This window comes from Erythrolamprus reginae, chromosome Z (genome assembly GCF_031021105.1).
Source record: "Erythrolamprus reginae isolate rEryReg1 chromosome Z, rEryReg1.hap1, whole genome shotgun sequence".
NCBI classification, from domain to species: Eukaryota; Metazoa; Chordata; class Lepidosauria; order Squamata; family Dipsadidae; genus Erythrolamprus; species Erythrolamprus reginae.
The window spans coordinates 126,915,034-126,933,284 of NC_091963.1; the positions used below are offsets into that span (position 1 = coordinate 126,915,034).

General features: G+C 39.7%; 1 protein-coding gene across 3 annotated transcripts in view; it reads right to left on the reverse strand.

The window, feature by feature from the left end:
• LOC139153679 (serine protease 33-like) overlaps positions 1-960 on the reverse strand; it is a 29,033-nt gene extending 28,073 nt beyond the window's left edge. For all 3 annotated transcript variants that reach the window (XM_070727939.1, XM_070727938.1, XM_070727937.1), the window contains exon 1: positions 799-960. In XM_070727939.1, the coding sequence (XP_070584040.1) occupies positions 799-853 (55 nt within the window). In that variant the 5' untranslated portion in view covers positions 854-960. The remainder of the gene's footprint in view (positions 1-798) is intronic.
• Between the last annotated feature and the right edge of the window lie 17,291 nt (positions 961-18,251).

Here is an 18,251-nt window from a genome sequence, read left to right on the forward strand (position 1 = left end):
TTCCCATTTTAAAACAACTTGATTCCAATATGCAATGCAAGTCAACCACTGAAAGGAGAAATGGCAATCATTATGAGGCATGCTGTGGTGGGCTATTTGCGAAGATAAAATTTTTAGATCAAGAATGTAGGGATTGGAACCCAAGAATGTCACCATCATCAGTTTCCTTACTGGATTTTACCTATTTCAGTATGCATAAATATTTCATATCAAAGAAACCCATGTGACTCTAATACAGACCCTGGTGGAACAGGCTTTGCAAGCAGTGACATACTTCCATTGCCTACTGTTGTTTCAATCCCATGCCAAATGAAAACGCAAATGGATAAGAATTTTATACGCTATTAAAATATTCATGGACGTACCTCTGGAAAAGATGAAAGAAAAGCCACAAATATCCCTTATTTGTCTTTCAATTGCTAGACCACATTCCTGAGCTGGTTGGCAACCATCCTAACAATATATGTGCAAATGCAAAATGATCTTAAAGAAATACTGCTTGACGTGGAAGAGATGGTCTGATCACTAGCTCTTACTCGATCTTCTTAGCCATAAGAATAAAATTCAAGAATAGGCATTGCACTACTATAGTCTGAGTCCTTTCTCATTAAAAGGCCTATTCTTAGATATCCGCTGTAAATCAGCAACGTCCTTTTTTAATTCAGAGAAACGAGATCTTAAACACACATACTGAGAGTTAATGCACCATATAAAAATTATTTATACTGTATGTACAATCATTCTTGGCCAATAAAGAATACCGCAATACACAAACACACCAAGGGCCAACTTACTTACCCTGTGTTAGAGAAAACATGACAAAGCTAAAGAAAATAGAGGCAGTTCTTTTCATACTGCTTCGACTCCAAGGAAGAAGGTGGATTCCAGCCTGTAACACTCCAGTTTTGCTTCAGATAAAATCTAGGAGCATGCAAAATGATTTTTGAACAAGGCAGCCACTTCCTGGCAGCTTCCTGGAAAAATGTGATCCAACAGGTCTGCCCACTTGATCTTTTTTCTGCCGTCCCCTCCAATAAACACACCTTACTGGTCTTCTATCCCTTGCTAGCCTGGTCAGTCTTGGGAGTCACACTTACCTAAGATTCAGCAAGAATTATGTACCATTTCTCAGAACAAGGTGCTGCTTCCAAAGAGGCAAGAGAATGTCAATTAATGCTAGACTGAATGCGGAAATGTGATACCTGCTTTATCAATTTTCCTTGAAGACAAGGAAAGGCATAGAATTTTGGTATAAAATGTCATGCCATTCATTGGGGAGTCAGTGGAAAACTTTGTATAACTACCATAAACAATGAATAAGTTTGTTTTATATTTTTCTAGTTCATAAAGGGAAATTTATTTTTCTTCTACCATTACAGAACAGATTTCAGCAGTTATTCTAGTTTACTTTCTCAATTCAACATTTTATTTTCCAAGAATTACCCAAGAAGGCATTTGCTGTATTTTTTTTTAATGTCCACATTTTTTTTCTACAAAGATTCAAAAATCACTAATGTGTCACATTCTAAGGTAATTAGAACAGCTGCATTTACATCACATTTGACTACCACTATAGAAAGCACAATGCTGGGATATAGAGCAAAGGAAGTTCTTAAAAAACAAATAACAAAAAGAAAAGATGATATGGTAAATTAGTTGAAGAAAGGTCATTGCCCCTTGGAACTCTGTCCCCTAGTTCAACATTCCCAATTTGATATTCTCTAGAGAAAGGCTGTCAAACTCACAGCCCCCTGGCCAGATGCATCAATACTGGACTTACCCACATATTGCAGAAGAGGCGGAGTAACGACACGGACACAAGAGCTGGATTTAAAACTGGGTCATTTTTATTAATTAAATTTGCATAATTTATTCAAATAAATTAGCATAAATTAGCATAATTAACTATAACCCTAACAAGGACCCACAGGGTCAAACAATTGCTTCCGGGGGCGGAAAATGACGTCAGAAAAACTTCCGGGGCAACTTATGGGCGTAGCTCCATGCTGATCCAGGTGAGGGATCACGCCCTCACCTGAGTCACTGCCATGCACTTGCATATGGGAGGTCCCGCTTGCTAACCCCTACAAGGGGAAGTAAATGGGCCAGACCCAAAGACAGGTTCCCCCCAATTGCTCAGGTTGCTCAAACCACAAGCCTTTGGAGAGAACCTATCAATCATCCCCAAAGATGCCCAATGGAGAACATGCAGTTGCTAAACCACCACCCAGTTTTCTGCCCCTAACCTGCCTACCCAAATGACCAAAGGTAAGCCAATTAGCCTGAACAGGAGCAAAGCACCCCCTAACCGCTTATCTGTTTCCGCAGTGTGGAATAGGTGAAAAAACGGTCGTAGCAAATGCCAAGACTGCCAAAAATTCCTATTCGGCCCCCTAAGGGCAACCCTCAGTGGCACACTGAAAGATAGGGAGGGTGGGTGGGTGTTCGCTTTGACGAGTCCAGGCGAAAAGGAAGTTTTCGAGCCTGCCCAGCCCTTTTATAGGGCTGGCAGGCTCCGCCCTGGACTCATCATCAGGAGGCCAAAGCCACCTGAAGTTGGCCGAGATCTCGCGAGATTTCGCGAGATCTCGGCCTTTCCAAGATGGCGGCTACGCCGAGGGCCATGTCCCCTGCCCTCCTGCAAAACGCACCGGGGATGAAGACACCGGCGAGTAATCATTTAGCAAAGGGGGGAAAGTTCCGATATGTCATGTGACAACGCTGTGATAACACAAATTTGCACCCCTACTCTAGAGGCACTGGAAACTCCCACAATTCACAGTAGTGCTCCAGTACTTTTGGAGGTACCAAACGGAATAAGGGTGTCCTAATTTCCAGATGCCTTTCAATGAAATATAGGATTTGCAAGCACTATGAGCTGTGTCCTTCTATCATAAATATAAATAAATCAATAAAAATGGCAATGAGCTCTGTCAATTGCAGCACTGCAAATTCAAATTTTAAACATTTAAAATTTTAAAAACCTCATTAAATTTCATTCTTATATGAAATCCTAGATGGAAAGATTACTAAAGTCTTATGTAACTTGGTAACTTTATGAGATTTCTGGTAGTTTTGAGCTATTATTAGATCAATATTATGGATGGTTGCGCAATGAGTCTGATGTTTATTGGATCTGGCATAATTGTTCATCCACTGAGTCTTTCCCAAGAATCTGGGATCGGCAGATGTTCTTGTCTGAATAATTGTTAGTAGTATTCATACTTTCATTTCTGATTTACAGGAACCATCTTCAGAGCAGATTCTAGAGCCAATGCATTAAAGGGATTTTTGTGTAAATGATGTGATTAGACTTCGACTGAATTAGAAGGTGGGAGCTGCCAGCAGATTAAAGGAATTCATGATCTTACTGTTGAGACAAAAGCATAGTAACGTGTTTTGCATCTGCCAGTTGATCATAGCTGATTTTTAAAATGAATTTATCCTTTTACTGTATTGGATTTAATTTGCAGCCAGATGCTATAGTGATTAACTGCTGTGCAGTTCAAAAGGGATATGCATATGAATGGAACCATATTCACATATCATGTGTGTGTATGTGTCTGTGTGTGTGTAATTTTATTAAAACTTTAAGCAAGAAGATAAAAGTTAACACAAAGTAATATTCAAACTGATATTCAAATTGGATTCAGATAAATCTGAACACTCTGTAATATACAGTACATGTACTGTAATATACAGTACAAAAATGTATATAAACAAAATGGAAGGAACGGGAAGTAGTAACAGTGACCAATGTTCCCTCTAATTTTTTTTCAGTGTGGGTGGAAAAGTATAATGTCTGAGCGGCAGTCCCCTTGGGACTGGGCGGCAAACAAACAAACAAACAAACAAACAAACAAACAAACAAACAAACAAACAAACAAACAAATAAATAAATAAATAAATAAATAAATAAATAAGAAAAAAATCCCTTCTTTTTTATTAAAAGAAATTGATAATTTAAAAAAACCAAAATCCATTACTATTAAAACTAAATCAACCAGCAAAACCAAAAACATAACTATTAATACAAACAGGTGAGGGCTGGGTTTTTTTTCCTCTTTTATTATTTAAGTGCTTTTACCATATGCTTTAAATCAAGAGTCACTTCTCTCTCTGTTTCTCTCTCTTTCCCGTCATTCTCTGCCTCAATCATTTTCTCATTTCTCTTTTTTTCTCCCCTTTTTTCTATCATTCCTCTCTGTCTCTTCCTTCCACTCTTCTCTCTCTCTCTTGCTTTCTCTGTCTCTCTCTCTTGCTTGCTTTCTTCCTCTCTCATCTCTCTTTCTTTCTTTCTTTCTCTCTCTCTCTTTCTCTCTCTCTCCCCCTCTTGCTCTCTCTCTCTTTTTCTCACTTTCTCTTGTTTTCTTTCTCTCTCTCTTGCTTTCTCTCTCTCTCACTCTTTCTCTCTTGTTTTCTTTCTCACACTCTTTCTCTCTCTTGTTCTCTCTCTCTTGCTATCTCTTTCTCTCCCCCCTTTCTCTCTCTCTCTCTTTCTCACTTTCTCACTATCTTGCTGTCTGTTGCTCTCACTCTCTCTCGTTCTCTCTCCGTTCTTCTCACAGCGGAGGCCGGCGAAGGTTTTTCTTATTTTGAATGTTCCGAGCGGGCTGGCAGGGGGATAGGGAGTGCGCGCAACCACCCGCGCCCCCCGACATTGAATATCACCTTCGCCGGCCTCCGCTGTGAGAACGCTTGCCCCGCCTCTCCTGCAATCCCCTTGCTGAGAGCCCGGGACGAAAGTGCTCTCGGCAAAGGGACTGTGAGACGGGCAGGGCGTGCGTTCCTGGTGCGGGAGGAGCTGCACCCCAAGGCAGGAGGCGGCGGAGGAGCAGAGGGGGTGGATCGGGCGGGTGGGGGGCAGCGCCAAAAGGCCGAGGGGGCCGGAGGCACCATGGGGAGGCAGGGGTGGTCGCGGCTCCCTTCCCTTCTACTGCCGGCGCCTCCCCGCCCCTGCCCCCCCACGGGCTGGCAGGGGGATGGGGAGCGTGTGCCCGTGAAAAAGGGTGCACGGGGGGTATTTTGGGGCGCACGCGCACGCACGCAGCTTACAGGGAACACTGACAGTGACTCTAGAAATATTTTGAAAACTTCTGGAACATTCCAAAAATATCTGGATCTTAACCTTGGTGGGGAAAAAAAAGAGAATCCCCACATTTATTGCCAGAAAATCCAACAGTTACCAATCTCACCACTGGCGTACCTAACTAACCTCAAAAGTGCCTAACCACCTTGATTCTGATACATGCCCTGCCCTTGAAGACTGATACAGAAAAATTCTCCATTGGGAGAGACAATGCATCTGCGACTCTGAACTTAAAGGAACAACAGACACCTCTACTGCTTGCATTACCAACACATGCATCCCAGCCTCATCTCACTATTACTGTATAAATAACAAGGTTGCACAGAACAATTCTACACCTTCTGCAGCTTGCCAATACTAATCCCACTGCAACATATAAGGTTTCTGCAGCACCTCTGAAAATCCATCAGATGATCTGTCATAAACTACACTTAACAATAATCTGGCTCATTATTCAAGAGTGTTTTATATTGTGACAGATATAATTTGCCATGCATTAACTTTTTAAAAATTAGTAATTATTTGTATCCACCCTCCTTAAAGTAGTTTATGAATAAGTATTTGATTGCTGAGTTTTTTATAAATTACTGAGGTGGAAAAAAACAACAACATTAGTCAGAAATTCCTTTATCATCCATATATTTGGGGCTAATTTTGCTCTTTATATAAAGTGTACCCAAGTTATTTTTCTAAATCAGAAATTAACATAATCATTTTAGGAGCCAACAACTAATAAATTAGTTATTTAAGCGCTAATCCAACCCTCAAATGTATTAGTATTTGCCACATATTTCTTTCATTTATTTAACTTTTTGCTCCTTCTAAGGAATATATAAAATCATTTAGAAGGGTTTTTAAAAAAAAAATATCGAGATGGAATTCAAAACTAATTCCAAAGCCATCTTGTGATTTTTTTACAGGTGAATGGAGATTTGAACTGTTGTCTCCTTGAATCAGGTCCAACACCAAGAAAGCCATGCATTTATTAACTGATAACAAAGTATGACTAAGGCAATTTTGTACATATTTCCTTATTAGAGTTGAGCAAAATCAAAATCTTGACCTAACTTCCAGTACATATTGAGAAGATAAATATTAATTAAGTGATCAATTGCTATTGAATTGGGTGAAGGATACAGCCTACGAATGTATGATTTCATTACTTTTAAATAATATATCTGTCCTAGGAAAGAATTTACATAGAGGTAAGATGAAACTGGAGAAAGAAACATAATAAAGAAAATTTTGTAAAGTACTTTTCTTCAACTAAGTTGACATCCATTTCACACTTTCTTAAGTGCAATAATCATTAAACTACAGTTACGCTTTTGAATAAAGGTACAGAAGATTGTACAGTATTTATTCCCTGCAGAGTAAACATAGAACTCCATGATATTTACTTCTTTTTAACCATGAAGGGTGTGCAGTATTTAGAGAATTTCTGAATAAATTGAAATCAAACATCTCTGAATTGATTCTGAAATAGTGATTCCTATTTCAGTGATTTGGCAATAGCCAAATGTACTTTTTCGCAAATGAATTCAAAATTCCAAATAGAATTATTAAAATTATTGATTTGTGAATATAGATCAAATCAACTTTCCAAGTCATAATGAAAGCCCAAATTAGGTTTCTATATAGCTAAATAGATAAAAGAAGACATGAACAATTGGAAAGATGGACAAATGGTTAAAAGACACAATTTATATTATTATTGTTGTTGTTGTTATTATTAAAGACACAATTTATATTATTGTTATTGTTATTGTTGTTGTTGTTGTTATTATTATTATTATTATTATTATTATTATTATTATTATTATTATTATTATTATTTATTAGACTTGTATGCCGCCCCTCTCCGGGGACCCGGAATTTACTTTTTCCAGGATCAAAAAGACTGGTGGGTTTTTTTCAATCACGATATTTTTCCACAATTTTTATTTTTAAGAACATGTGCTAACGATCATGTAGAATCAACAACAATGTGCTTTCCATACGCCAAATTGCAATGAGTCTGGTCTTCTACAATGAGACTACAATGTCTATTGATTTCAAGGGGCTGGATTGAGGTTAAAAGCTGGAATTAGCACTTTCACACTGTGGAGGCTTCAGGGAAGTTTCCTGAAATCCCGGGGTATGAAAAATAGCCCAATATTTTTGAACTTCCAGTTTGCCCATTGGGCCATTTTTCACACTTTTGAGCTTCCGGAAGCTTTCCTGAAGCCTCCGGGGTGCGAAATACAGCACAGTGGCCAGACTGGAAGTCCATTTTTCCAAACTTCCGATTTACCTATTGGGCTGGGTATTTTTTTAACCATCCCAGGCTTCAGTGAGGCCTATGCATATATGTGTGGGTGGGGGTTGTGCGCATGCACAGGGGGCAGTGTGGGGGATGCATGTATGCAGGGGGAAGGGAATAGGTGTGGGTACAGCCATGCATGCTAGCGCATTTATACATCCCCTTTTGGCATCCCCGAATGGGCTTCAAACTAATCTGCTGTCTTTCTGATCTCCTGACAAGGTGATGTTATACAGCATTTTTGCAATATTCCCATTTTTCAGATGTGTTTGCTTCAGCCGAGCCTGGCAGCATTTTCCCTAGTGCTTGTGCAAATTCTTCCACTTTGCCCTGGTTGCAAGTCTTGCTGATGTCAATTTATGATTTTCCCTCCTTCTTTGAGTGATGCAATCTCTTTGTTTGCAATTTTATTCTGCTGCACACCAAGGAGTGGTCTGTATCGCAATCAGCACTCTGATAGCTGTATGTGATTGTAATACTGGGACGATTAGAACACCTGGTAAGAATCAACCCGAGCTGGTGACATTCCCATATTAAACATCACACTTTGTGAGAGTAAGTTAGTTAGCTACTTATCTTTAGCTAATTAGCTAGTTAGTCAGTTAGTTTTAAAACAGAATGGTAAAGACATGAAGGTGCAGAAGAAGACTTCATTAGTGATGTTGCCAGGATGATATATTTAAAGATGGTTTATGTAACATCACAGAATTTCTGAATTGAAATTCAAGGTTACCCAGTGATACATACTGTATAAAAATCAAAACTCTGAAAGGGTCAAACTTCCATCCATCTGTCCATCTTCTGTACATTTAGACGCTTTGATTCCCAGTTCCTTCACTTATTTTTTTTAGCTTTTTCATTTAAAAAATTGACCTAGATATATTGGTTTTCATTTTAACTGTATAAACAGATAAGGGGAATACATTATAACACACTGTTTAAATTATGGTAGTCCATTACATAATTTAACTGAATAAAAATGCAAATTGCAAATTTTTAAAAAGGAAATACACTTCTGCATATAACACTTCCTCAAATATCTAAAATTAGAAAGGTGCACCAGATTAGATGCAAATACTTAGGACAGGTAAAATTGCTCTCAGGATCATCTGATTTTTTTTCTCAATTTGTTTTATTTCATTTGAATTTTGTGCTATGTTTACTTTATAGATATGGGGAAACTTGGGCAATGATCAACCATAGAGAAACAAAACCAGCATGAAGCATTACTCATAGTCACAGTTCCTTGGAATGACATCAGAAGCAACAAGAAGATAAATCCTTTCTTGGCCATGAGCCCAGTCTCTTCATTAACATGCAGAAGTTCCATTAATTAAAAAAAGATCAGTCCTCCTAAAGACTATGTCAACTATCCATCCTTGGCTCTTGGGGTGGAGAAATTGCCCCCCTCAGAACAGGTTCAAAATTTGGGGATCCTCCCAGACTCACAGCTAAAACTAGATCAACGTTTGACAGATGTTGCTAGAGGAACCTTTGCCCAAGTTCTTCTAGTGCACCAACTGCGATCCTATCTGGATGGAGAGGCATTCCTTGCAATCAGTCATGCCCTTTTCACTTCATGATTGGATTATTGCAACGCGATCTACAGGGGCTACCCTGGAAGAGTGCTCGGAGACTACAACTGGTCCAGAATGCAGTTGTGTGAGCTGTTGTGGGTGCACCTAGGTACATCCACATTACACCAATCCCCCGTGAGCTGCACTGGCTCCCTATTGGTCTGAGGGCACAATTCAAGATGTTGGTGATTACCTTTAAAGACCTACATGGGCCCGCCAGCCAACACTATTTAGCTGATAGGTTAGGACCAGGTTATCATCCCTTCTGCCACACAGTCCTAGCAACTGGTGAAATCCCACAGAGTTTGTCTCCTCCAGGTCTCATTATTATTGTTGTTGTTGTTGTTATTGTTATTGTTATTATTGTTGTTGTTGTTGTTGCTTAGATTTGTATGCCGCTCCTTTCCGAAGACTCAGAGCGTCTCACAACAGCAAAGCACAGTACAAATCCAATGATTAAAATGGTTAAAACCCTTAATATAAAACAGTCATACATCCCAATTAAACCATACATACCATACATAAAACGGAATGGCCAGGGGGAATCAATTTCCCCATGCCTGGTGGCAGAGGTAGGGTTTTAGGAGTTTGCGAAAGGCAAGAAGGGTGGGGGCAGACCTGATCTCCAGGAGGGGAGTTGATTTCAGAGGGTCAGAGCCACCACAGAGAAGGCTCTTCCCCTGGGTCCCTCCAGATGACATGTTTCGTTAACGGGACCTGGAGAAGGCCAACTCTGTGGGACCTAATCGGTCACTGGGATTTGTGCGGCAAAAGGTGGCCCCAGAGATATTCTGGTCCGGTGCCATGAAGGGCTTTATAAGTCATAACCAACACTTTGAATTGTGATCGGACACTGATCGGCAACCAATGCAGGCTGCGGAGTGTTGATGTGACATGGGCATATCTGGGAAAACCCATTATTGCTCTCGCAACTGCATTCTGCACGATCTGAAGTTTCTGAACACTATCCGAACCCATCAGCTAAATAGTGTTGGCTGGCGGGCCCATGGGGGAGGGCCTTCTCTGTGGCTGCCCTGGAATTCTGGAACCAGTTAGGTCAGGACTGCCCTCACCCTATTGGCCTGCCAAAAAGCAGTTAAGACCTGGCTTTTCCAGCAGGTCTGGGGCCATTGAGCTCACAGTGAGATCTGGCCATCGAATGATATGTATGGGTTTTAATTGTTTTAATGCTTTCGGTATTTTTAATATTTTATTCTGTTGTTAAGCCGCCTGGTGTCCTTTGTGAGTTGGGCGACATATAAATAAAATAAATGTATAAATGTATAAATATATAAATATGGAAGTATGTAAGTATGTAAATACGTAAATATGTAAATAATATGTAAATATGTAAATATGTAAATACGTAAATACGTAAATATATAAATATATAAATTGAAGGTCTTGACATATTTGGGTTTCTTCCCGTGTAAGTTTCAGACATCGCCAGGAATCTCTGAAACTTACATGGGAAGAAACCCAAATATGCCAAGACTTTCATACCTGTATTCATGAAAATCTATGAAAACAAATAAATATAATTTTATATATACAATAGAAAGGTATTCAAGATCACAGACAGATCCAGGAAGCTGTCTTTACCTAAAGGCAGGAATCCAATGAAATATGGATTTATTTAAATATGGATACAGGAAAGATTTTTAAACAACATAAACCCAAACTGACTTTCAGGGAAGAAGCTCAGAACTTGTGGTATTCTCATTATTGTAATATACCAAGCAACATAAAAATTTCCTAATGTTCCATTTTTAAATATACTAAGGATTTACTCCTGTGTATTTAGGAATCATAAATATTATTTTTTAAGCCATGAAGCAGCTCCTATTTATCTTTCCAATTTCATTCCTAAATGATAACTCTACTGTCCTCTTAGGAAGCAACACTGATTGACAATCAATTTCACATGCTGTTGTGCACATTCAACTTTGTACAGCACAAAGTATTCAATGTGAATATTTCATTCATTCAAATCTAGAATGTGTTATTTCAGTGTTCCCTTTCTTTTTTTGAGCAGCATATTTCATCTCCCTTTTTGGGTTGGAGAGATCTGGAAGAGGTCACAGTAGACACATACAGTAATACGTCGTCTTACGAACCTAATTGGTTCCAGGGGGAGGTTCGTAAGATGAAAAGTTCGTAAGACGAAACATTGTTTCCCATAGGAAACAATGTAAAATCAATTAATCCGTGCAATGAAAAAACCCCGCAAAAATCGCCGCCGCCCGGCTGTCACCTTTTGAAACAACTGGGGGGCTTCCCAGCGTCCTCCTGAACCCGAACGCCAAACCCGAACTTCCGGGTTTGGCATTTGGGAGGCTGCCGAGAAGCCCCCCGGCTGTTTTAAAAGGTGACAGCCGGGCGGCAGGGCTTCCCAGTGGCCTCCCGAACCTGAACTTTTGCCGAACGTCCGGGTTCAGCGTTCGGGAGACCACTGGGAAGCCCCGCTGCCCGGCTGTCACCTTTTAAAACAGCCGGGGGGCTTCTCGGTGGCCTCCCGAACGCCGAACCCGGAAGTTCGGGTTTGGCGTTCGGGTTCAGGAGGATGCTGGGAAGCCCCCCGGCTGTTTCAAAAAGTGACAGCCGGGCAGCGGGGCTTCGCAGCGGCGGGTTCGTAAGAAGAAAAAAGTTCGTAAGAAGAGGCAAAAATTTTCTGAACCCCGGGTTCGTATCTCAGATTGTTTGTAAGATGAGGGGTTCGTATCATGAGGTACCACTGTATGGGAGAATGTATCTCTTTGCAGATGTTGTTAAACTTTTCAACACCACTGATAACACAACTACTCTCCAAAAAGATCTAGACTTTGTTTCTGAGTGGTCTAACAAATGGCAACTCCAAATCTCAACCAGCAAATGCTCTGTCCTATGCATCAGGAAAAAGAATCAGAACCACAAATACAAATTGAACAAACAAATTATCACAGATAATCCCCACTCGGTTAAGGACCTTGGAGTACTAATAACAAAAGACCTAAGCGCCAAAGCCCACTGTAACAACAGCACCAAGAAAGCTTCAAGAGTTCTTTATCTAATCCTATGTAGCTTCTGCTCTGGCAATCTCACACTACTTACCAGAGCTTACAAAACTTTCGCCAGATCCATCCTAGAATACAGCTCATCTGTTTGGAACCCATACCACATCTCAGACATTAACACCCTCGAAAATGTCCAAAGATACTTCACCAGAAGAGCCCTTCACTCCTCCACCCAAAACAGAATACCCTACAAAACTAGACTCACTATCCTGGGTCTAGAAACTATGACACCTTAAACATGATCTAAGTATTGCCCACAAGATCATATGCTGCAACGTCCTGCCTGTCAATGACTACTTTATTCTTTATATTCTTTCTCTAATATATTTTTACTCGAGTATAACCACTATAACCTTCATTGTGTATTGTGGTGTATCGGACAAAATAAACAAATAAACAAATAAACAAATAAAAATTTATTCAAATAGTAAAGTGTGAGTTGAATTCAGGTCAGGTCTGTATTTTCTGTTTAATTTCAATGAATGTATTTCACAAGTAAAATCTCCTTTAAATTGAATTTAATCTTTGTGATTTTATGGAAATATCTGGGTGTGGTTTTCTTGGCCACTATGGAGAAATTGCTGTCACTGCCTTCTTCCAAAATTCATTTCTTCTTTACTTTCCAGTCTAGAGAAACAAGGTCCTATGAGTGATACATCTATATTAAAAACTCTGCTTATGTATCTTTGTTTTACTTTGGCAATTATTTCATCAAAATACTTAATGTTTAAAGTATATTATCCTCCCTGAGAACATTATGCTCTGGAATCTTAAATACATAACATTTTTCTTTAAATCAGTCTCTGAGGGGAAAAATATATTTTTCCTTTACAGACAAAAACAATATCCAAATATTCTGTTGTTACTTTAGTATGGCAAAGAATTCATATAAGTAACTAACATATTTTCATGTCACGGCTTGCACATTATTTGTTTAATCGGATTTTCTGAACCATGAGCAGGAAAGAAACATGTAGTTAAGCCATCTGAACCATAAGCAAGAGTTGTCCATTTTAGAGAGGTAAACTGGCTTCAACAAGAGTTCTTTTATATTCTTCCTAATCCTAATGTAACATTTATTTATAGTCATTTCAAATATTTTAAAAGAATTCAAGAGCAAACTAAAACACAGTCTTCCTTTGTAATCCATATATTTTCTCCTATCTATTACCTAAATTAACCTTATTTTCCTTCACCAAGTGTTATGTGCCTCAGCATCAAAGGAAGAAGTTATAATTTTAATAATCCCTTATTTTATTATCCTTCCTGTTAAGAGTTCTACAAATACATTGTCACCAAATACTAACATGTAAAGTTAAAGTGAAGGGGGGGGGGGATATGACACTAGCTATAACTTTCTTCTTCTCAAAACGATGTTCAGCTATTACATTTTTATGCAGGATTTTCCTTAATTTGTCACAATTCAAAGGCAGAATAAGTTTCGGCCATCAGGGCAGAACAGTTTATACCTGCATATTTTTCTATCAAGTCAAGAAATGGTGCAAAGCACATTAATTCAGGTGTGAAGAATAAATCTCCAATGTTGAGCCAGTTGAACAATATCAAAATATGCTATCTCATTGTTCAAACAGGAGGGTACTGTTTTTGGGGTGAGTAATATGTAACGCTACCATAAGTTTTGGTATGTACTGGCGATTCTGGATGTTTATAACCCAGAGCAAATTGCTGGCAATATCTTCATTTCTACTAGATCCTGAAGAAAGCAGGTAAGAAGAGGCATTGATGTATTTGGAGAGTGACATTGTTAAAGAATAGTGAGATGTCCAAAGAAGCAAAATAGTCATTAGATGGGAGGGCCTTGATTTTCTTCTCTTAGAAGTAGTTTCAGCATGTGAATCTAATCCTTCCAAGTAACATCAGTTCAAGAGAGAATATTTAAAAAGGGGTGTAAAATTTCTTCTGGATATCTATTCTATTCTATGTTCTATCTTTGTGTCTAATTCCCAAAAAAAAAGGAAGAAGAAATTGTATAAAAACTGAGGTAGGTTACAAAAGAAAGAAGTCATCAACTGAAAATATACCCCCTCTTTCAAAATAAATGATTGGTTAATTTTCACCACAGATTTAGACCTTCTACTAATCTTTCCAGTATACAAGCAATATGTTGTGAAAATCCTAAAAATAGTTAATTTAGTAATTGAGCTATATATTTAGTTAACAAGTTAGAGTAATTAGACAATATACAATATGCCTTATCCGAAGCACCAAAGGTTGATGATGAAAGTCACAAGATTTGAATTTGTTTGAACTTGAAAGAACAAATGGAATGGGGTCCATAAAAGTGTTCATCAAATAACTGAAAAATTATCAGATAGAAGAAAGTGGAACAAAGTTGTTTGCTAAAGGGTAGAACATGGAACCAACAGATAAAAATGGTACGAACGTAGGTTTCACTTAAATCTCAAAAATAACTTTTAATTATTGAGCTGTTTAATGGTAAAACAGCCTCAAGAGTCAGGAGCTGTTTTTCGCTGGAGTCATTTAAGAAAAGAGTGAATAACAATCAGTCAGAGATAATAAAACTGCAAAAAAACAAAGCTAGAAGACACTGTATAGTGATGGTAACAGCCCACAGCCACCCTTAAATCACATCACTAAAATTAACAGTAGATGACATCTATTTGAGATCCTGTGTGATATAGTAACTCTGCAGAAATCCAGATTGATGTGAAAGCAACAATTTCCCCAAATTCTTATGGAAAGAAATTGATTTAAGGATGACAAGCTGTATCATCTTGAGCTCTCAGAGGAAAAGTACCATATAAATACAGGGATCATATCTTTTTATAAAGCTCTATCCTACATTGCAGATAGCAGTCTTCAAATTTATTTCATTTAATTATTTATTTTATTGGTTTTGCTACTGAATTTTCTTTGATGAAGCAAAGTTATATAAAGTTTATTTCATCCTCTTCAGATTTATCAGCTTTTCAGGTTGTCTTTCTTTCTTCCAAGAAAATATGTTTTCTCTAAATATATAAATCTAAAGAAAAAAAAAATCTCTAAGATTATTGTCCTTTTTTCCTATTGTGTTTCTTCCATTGTTATCCAAATTGTATTTAAGAGACTAGCACTCATGTAATTGAAAAGATAGCTGCAGGATTCTAAATAAAGATTCAGGATATGTATTCAGAAGGTATGCAGCCTAGGTCCATATAGGTTTCAAGCCATTTTGCCATCTTTACCGTAATTTGTTTTGATTATTAGGAGAAGGAATGGCAGAGTTGGGTGGAAGGGTGAAAAGAGGTATCAGCCTAGATCGCTACATAGCCACTAATAAAGTCCACCTCACTCAACTCCACTTGTTTGCTATTTTCACTTTTCTAACTCTAATCAGGCAATGTCGTCTGGCGGGACCCAGGGGAAGAGCCTTCTCTGTGGGGGCCCTGACCCTCTGGAACCAGCTCCCCCCTGAGATTAGGATTGCCCCCACCCTCCCTGCCTTTCGTAAACTCCTTAAGACCCACCTTTGCCGTCAGGCATGGGGGAACTAAAACACCTCCCCCTTGCCCATGTTGTTTTGTTGATTGATTGACTGTGTGCCTGTTTTTTATATATACTGTTTTTATGAGATTATTAATTTAAATTGTAACTAGATGGGTGGGCATTGGATTTGGTATTATGTACTGTACTGTTTTTTATTATTGTTGTGAGCCGCCCCGAGTTTGCGGAGAGGGGCGGCATATAAATCCAATAAACCTAACCTAACCTAACCACTGAACATTAATTGAAAAGATTTCTGTGTATTAAGTCTGAGGTGAGGCACAATAACTGAGACGAGATGAAGCTTCAGTCAAAACAAGCCTTTGTTAAGGCTGATAGGGAGGCAACAGCAATACAACCAAAACCAGCTTTTAAAATGTAGTCAAACCTCAGCCGCATCTGACAGCTCTTTTATAGGGAGCCTGGAATCTCCCGCTCAGCAGCAGTTCCCATCTTAGCCAATCAGGAGCTTTGGTGGAGTTCTCCAGCATCCTGAGGGGTCATAGCACCCCTCCCCTCCTGGCAGGCACAGATGTAGTTGTCTAGATAGACAGGGCGCTTGTGCGCCCTTGTCGAACAGTGTAGTTCTGGAACTTCTGCTTGGGGTGCAGGAGGCAGAAGGTGCTGAGCTGGAGACTCGGCTGGCGGGTTCCCCGGACTGGGAGATGGCGAGGGACGAACAGCGGAGGTGGACGGGCCTACCGGTAAGTCAAAAGGCGGCTCGGTGGACTGAGGGGTGTGGTAGTCAATGTCTGCTCATGGCCTGGGGGTCATGTCTGGGATTGTGGCAATTGACGAGTGTGCATTCTCATGAGGACATCAGCCTCTTAGCTGGTCTACATGATGCCACCAGATCTGACCATCAGTCATTTCAATCCTGTAAGAGCAGGGGCCGGTTATGCAGATGATTGTCTCTGGCAGCCAATATGATTCCTCTTCATAGTTGTGGATGTTGCCCTCCTTAAACTGCTGGGGCTAGCTGATTAGATGGTTTGGGCTGTCAGGTGAGTATAAGGGGTGCATGCGGTCGAGATCCATGTGGAGGCAGTGTCCCTGGGATTTTGGATCCAAGTTGTGGAGTTGTTAGATATCTCTTATGCTCTGGCTTTGTCTAGAGCAGGGGTCCCCAAACTTTTTTACACAGGGGGCCAGTTCACTGTCCCTCGGACTGTTGGAGGGCCGGACTATAAAAAAAAACTATGAACAAATCCCTATGCACACTGCACATACCTTGTTTTAAAGTAAAAAACAAAATGGGAACGTACTATTTAGAGGGGGGAGAAGATCTGAAATTCATATATGTTTATGTTTTGTTTTTAATTTTCTTTTGTTAACATCTGATTGGCTATGCAAGGTTTTCTTGGCTTATGAAAAATATATAAAGAAAGAAGGAAGCACTTTGGCATAATGGTTAATAAGTTAGTAATATAATTGGTGTTGCACTTTTTGAAGGAACATTTAGGAGGGAATTTAATTAAAAGAAAATGAATGTAACTGGATGACAAAATTAGGAAAAAAATCTTTTGCAACTTTTTTGATGATTGATATTAGTTACTAACAAAATACCACATTTTATTAATGGAAAATTAGATGGTACACTATGTTGTTTGAATGTATGTTGAGAGAAAAAATTTAAAAAAATACCCCCCCAAAGAACAGTCCTTCCTTCTTCTGTCCCTCCATTTCATTCTTCTTTCTTTCCTTCCTTTCTTCCTTGTTCCCTCCATTTCTCCTTCTTTCCTTCCTTCCTTTCCTCCTTCATTCTTCTCCACTTCTCCTTCCCTCCCTCTCTTTCCCTTTTCTTTCTTTCTCTCACTCTTTTCCCTGTGCTCTTGTCACTCACTGGCGGGCTGGATAAATGGCCTCAGTGGGCCGCATGTGGCCCACGGGCCGTAGTTTGGGAACCACTGGTCTAGAGCCACCTTGAGAATCAATTATTTTCAGGGTAGAAGGCAGCGTTGCAATCAAATATCTTTCATGCTGCACACCAGCTGCCTAGCAGTAAGTCATCTATATCAGGGAATCTAGGGGCAGCGTCTTGGAGGGAGGCCATGTACTGGTTCATGGCCTCCCCTTCCTTTTGTGTTTCTTGCCTGAAGGTAAAATGGTATGCTATGCGTAAAAGCATAGGGAAGTAATAGTTCCTTAGTTTTCTGAGGAGATCCTCCCAAGGCACTATTTATATGAGCTTAGAGGTGACCAGGCCTGTGCAGTGGAAAACATCTAGTGTCCACAAGCATTTAGGAAGTAGGCTCTTTTTCGAGCGCTGGAGAGTTTGGGTCAGGGTGTTTGCTTGGAGGAAGCATTCGAACCTCTTCATGTATGCATCGCATGTTTCGGAGGTTGGACTGTAAGCCTCAAAAGTGGTTGGGTTACTGCTGTTGCTGGCCATCCTGAGAAGGATGGGCTGAGGCGGAGAAAGTGACAGGCAGCCTGTATGGCTTCAGTTCAGTTTGTGAGGCTCAAATTCATTCGCAGCTCAGCATCCCATCTTCATCGCCAGTATTAAATCTGAGGCAAGGTGGCAATAACTGAGGCGATACGAGGCTTCAACCAAAACAGGTCTTTATTAAGGCTGAGGGGGGGGTAACAGCAATACAACCAAATAATAGCTTTTAAAATGCAGCTAAACCTCATCCACGTCTGTCAGATGCAGCGACCAATAGGGAGCCTAGAATCTCCCACTCAGCATCAGCTCCCGTGTTAGCCAATCGGGAGCTGTGGTG